This window comes from Sycon ciliatum, chromosome 12 (genome assembly GCF_964019385.1).
Source record: "Sycon ciliatum chromosome 12, ocSycCili1.1, whole genome shotgun sequence".
In the NCBI taxonomy this organism is placed as follows: domain Eukaryota; kingdom Metazoa; phylum Porifera; class Calcarea; order Leucosolenida; family Sycettidae; genus Sycon; species Sycon ciliatum.
The window spans coordinates 17,491,279-17,496,172 of NC_088654.1; the positions used below are offsets into that span (position 1 = coordinate 17,491,279).

Here is a 4,894-nt window from a genome sequence, read left to right on the forward strand (position 1 = left end):
TTTCGGTGCATGTCTTTCACTCCTCTTTCAATAGCTGCACACACACACACACACACACACACACACACACACACACACACACACACACACACACACACACACACACACACACACACACACACACACACACACTCATACATCTCATGCATCTCATCCAATAGATGAATGCTTCTCTGTACCCACAATTTCTGTTCACCTTTACCTGGTCTTTTGCCCTCACGCACGTAAAACTTTGAGCACCTTCAGTGCTGGCAACTGAAATCCGACCCCCCAGCGGTGCGTTCACATTCTAGCGGTCTCTATCTCATAGCTTTACAGTCCCGTGTTGAGTCTTTGCGATGTGAGCGCACCGCCCAGGGGTCGGACTTCAGTTGCCAGCACTGTAGTATAAATCCAAACGAAGTGCTGCAAATCATTCTCCAAGAACATTCTCGCACGTTCTCCATAAAAAGAGACTCGGATTTCACCAGTTTAATCCCAGCAAGTGTGCCCGGCACGGCATAAAGATGTTTGCTCTCTGTGACACGAACAGTCACTACTACAACGCTGATGTCTATTGCGGAAAGCCAGCACAGCCGCTTCAAAATGCACAGATGCGTTCCTCGAGTTGCTAGGGGACCACTTCAAGGGAGATAGATGGCCACAAGCTGTACCTAGACAATTGGTAGACATCCTTGCCACTTCGTGCCCACCTTAGCCAGCACAACACGGGTGTCTGCTGCACAATGCGAGCCAGCATAGCCGCTGCCACACACAAATACGTTTGGCGCAACACCGGCCATTGTCCTCAAGTTGCTAGGGGACCTAAAGGGCAATGGTCACAAGTTGTACCAGGACAACTGGTATACATCCTTGCCACTATGTACCCACGTTAGCCAGCACAACAAGGGTGGGTGCCTGCAGCACGATGCGAGCCAGCAGAGTTGGCATTCTGGCCGACCTCAAGAACGCTGATATCCCGAAAGGCCAATACGTATACAGAAGGAAGGGCAATCTTCAAGTCCTGAGGCTGCATGACCAAAAGTTGATTTACCTGGTATCCACCTTCCACAACGCCACCAAAGTCTGCACCGGAAAGCGCAGCCGTCAAGGCCAGCGCATCCTGCACCCGAAGGTCAACCAGAACTATATCGTACTTTCCCATTGCTTTTATTGTGCTTCTACTGTGCATGCCAGTGTGTAACTTGTAGGGTATACATGTGATGAGTTTGTATGACGGGAATGGGTGGCGTAGACAAGAATGACATGATGGTACAGGCGTTCACAGCGCTCCGCATGTCGCTAAAGTGGTGCAAGAAGTTAGGTGCGCACTTCATCGAGGAAGCAATGCAGAATGCTTGTCACGTACAAGCTCTCGTCCAGCAGCAAGCTAGACCACAAGGTGTTTACTGCCCAAGCATGTCGCCATATCTAACACACCAACAACCATGTCGTACAGTAGTTGCCAGGACCTCGGCATGCTCGCAAAAGTTCCAGTTCAAACACCGCGTGCAACGGTTATGGTCCAATCACCACCACCCTCACATCTTATTACGAAGACAAACCCAAGCCAACATACAGGCTAGCCGGAGCTGCAAGAGTCAGAGGTTTTGCAGTATAACTTGGAAATGTCCAAAGCGGTTGCTCCTCCCAATCCATCGCGCGGTGGTGCAGAAACAAAGAAATACGGGTCATCAAATGCTCCATTTCCGAAAGCAGGTATTTTGGCCTTTCTTTCGCAAATGTGGTGGTACCCATTCAGCATAAGGATACTGTTCTCCGGGAGGACTTCTGGCCTGACACTGTCCGTGCAAGAGAGTGGCGTTTCAAGGCAGACAGCATTGCAAACTCAGCAGCAGCGCAATGAGTGAATGTTAGATATTGCATGCGTCTTCACCTTGTACATTGTCTCTGATTGGACAGCTGCACTTTCGATGCATTTCTAGTATTTATTGCTACTGTGTGTTCCCGTCGGACAGCATTACGATTTATTGTTACACGTACGTTCTATGTCAAGTCAACCCTCAGCCTGTGTTCCCATTCGTTTTCTAGTTCTATACTTACTGCCATGACTTGTCCCGTTTATGGTTATACAGTCTTCTTCTTTTCCTGTCGTATTGCTTTCGTTTACCGGAGACTTCTACGGTATGTCTCTATTCGCCTCCATGATGTCCTTATCCTGACACTAGCATTTTCTGCGTCGCGTACGGCTGGTGGGAATATCTACCCCAGCCGTCGTGATGTAGACGCTTCCTCATCATTACTACTTGGAGGACAGTCACGAGTTCGGAGACAGCGGGTTCAAAATTACTGATGTTCGCAGATGACAAAACAGTCTACTCTAGTGATCCGTCGAAGGCGCGTTCCGAAGCCAAGTTGTCATCGGCACTGGAGATACTAAACAACCACCTTGGCTCCCTTGGCATGCAGATTAATACCGACAAAACCGTTGTCATGCAAATCCATCCCAAACGTGCCACAGGGAGTCAGCAACAACAACAAAGGCAACAACTGCAAATCACCTTGTCAAATGTTACGCTAGGGGAAGTGGAAAGCACCAGATGCCTAGGAGTCGTTGTTGACAATAAGCTGTCCTTTGACCAACACATTAACAATGTCGCCCGGAAAGCCTCACGGAAGATCGGTGTACTGCGCCGATCTTTCCGCCAGATGAACCTGTTTGCCCTCCGTACTTTCGTTGTCGGTGTTATTCAGCCTGATCTAGAATATATGCTCTCCCTGTATACCTTTCGTTTATATCCGTTAAAAATAGAAACAAGCTAGCCTCACTCCACCGGCGCGCTGTACGAGTTGCTTGTGGCGCATCACCCCAAGCTACTATCACGTCACTTCTTCACCACCTCAATGTTTCCTCTTTTCAAAATCGATCAGTATTTCTGTTCCTTGTATTCATTTTCCACTGTTACGCCGGCTGTTTGCTTGCAGTCCCTCTTTCCCATCTGTACGGCTACCCGAACTACTCGCGGCTCAACAACTCATAACATGAGTATCAATCGCTATAGATCTATGTCTGGCTTTCTGTCCTTTTCAAGTAAATCGGCTCTTCTTTGGAATTATTTACCAGACGACTTGAAGTCCTGCACTACTAAAACACATTTTTGCACTACTACCGCAGATTTCCGCGTCAAATAGAGTAAACTGTTGTTGTTTTTTAGGTTTTCCGGTTCTCGGGGCCTTCTGTTCGGTACTCTTTGTAGTTGTACTTCTGTACTGTTGAGCTATCCGAATTCAATATACACTAAAAAAAATAAAAAAAATCTACTTGGTGAAGGTAGCCAGCAGATAGGTGCAGAACAAACGAGCGTTGAACGGCTGATGGGACGTCACTTTCCGACCATTTACCCTACCGCTGAAGAGAGCAGGCCATTATGTAAGCGCTGTGCCGTGTGTCTGCTGCACAAGCCAGCTCTTTGTGTAGCACCGTGCTTCAAGCTGTTCCACACTCGGCCCTAGGCGTAAGTGTGATTGCTAGGATACGTGAATCGTGCTGTCCGCACAAATGCAGCTTGCTCTCTGCCTGCGTACAACATGTACAGTCGCGGTCAAAGACATCCGACCCGCGAGCCAAAAGCAGTGTCGTGTTACCATTTCAATTACATTACGCACGTTCCAAAAGTCAATCCGAGGGCCACATGGGCCGCATGAGCCCTGGCACTACTTTCGGCACGTGGGCCGGATTTCTTTGGCCACGACTGTACATACTAGTATTTCAGCAGGCTCATTCTTCGGTAGGTGCGTTCGTTTTTCCCTACCCCAAAAGGTAGGTCCTACTTTCCTCTATCGGCTCTACCCGGCTTGAAGCTGGTAGAAGTCGGTAGAAGTTAGTAGAAGTACGGTGTATCTGTGCTTGTGTGAGCATGAGAGCTGTTTTCCACAAGATATCGCACATCGTACTGTACTATAACAGGACTTTACATCGATGTTCAACTGAAATGGGCAGAGCAGCTTATTTCCCAACAAACATTCTACTCTACCAAGTATACAAAAAAAACCCTGAAGTGTGCAGGTTGGATATTACTTAGTAGACTATTTCCAAATGATGAACGGTACAATTCGGCCAATAAAATGTAGAGAACTCTTCCTCTCTTCCATGCGCTCTCACAGCCGACTCACTGCTACCCTCGGTAGCCATTACACACACCAACAGCCGTACAAGGAAGGGTTGACTAATTCCACCCACACTATACACTACACCAAATGTATACACCTGTAGACCTTTTCGAATAATTCAAATTCTGCTTGAGATACATGTACATGTATTTGATAAATTTCTTCAGGATATTGCTTGGGAAGTTCCCCCAGTTTTTTCTCCTATGGATTTCAAGGGGATTGGATAACATGAAAAGTAAAGTGGTGCGTACAAGCAGGTCTCCTGCTGCACAACTGCAGCTCAGTTGTATGCACTACGGCATTTCCCGGCGCTATTGCCATGGATACAGCAGCGCGCCCAAGCTCACCGTGACAAGGGCCAAAGTCGTAGTTGAGATCAAACGACTTGAGCACAACGGCGTGCTGCTGAAATTCAACCTCGCTGGCCTGCTGGTGTGTTGAGCCTTCACACGTGATGACAGGAAAGAAGAAATAAGCATGACATAATAAGCATGACACACACACACACACACACGCACGCACGCACACACACACACACACACACACACACACACACACACACACACACACACACACACACACACACACACATTTAATGCAAGAAACCAGGGCCCAGATTTCACATGGTAAAGGAGTACAGTAAAACCTGTCAAGGCGACCACTCGGATAAGGCCACCACTCAGACAAGGCGACCACCTGTCCCAGAAGACCACTGCAACCAGGATCAAGGGATGCTGTTTCCAGTCAAACAACCCTGGATAAGGAGACCACCTGGTAACGGAGA

At 48.1% G+C, this 4,894-nt stretch overlaps 1 protein-coding gene across 1 annotated transcript in view; it reads right to left on the reverse strand.

Annotated features, from left to right (window-relative positions):
• The window catches only part of LOC135828041 (DNA polymerase delta subunit 4-like), a 9,688-nt gene that overhangs the window by 4,322 nt on the left and 472 nt on the right, over positions 1-4,894 (reverse strand). The window contains exon 2 of the mRNA XM_065340476.1: positions 4,458-4,553. Coding sequence (XP_065196548.1) covers positions 4,458-4,553 — 96 coding nt within the window. The remainder of the gene's footprint in view (positions 1-4,457; positions 4,554-4,894) is intronic.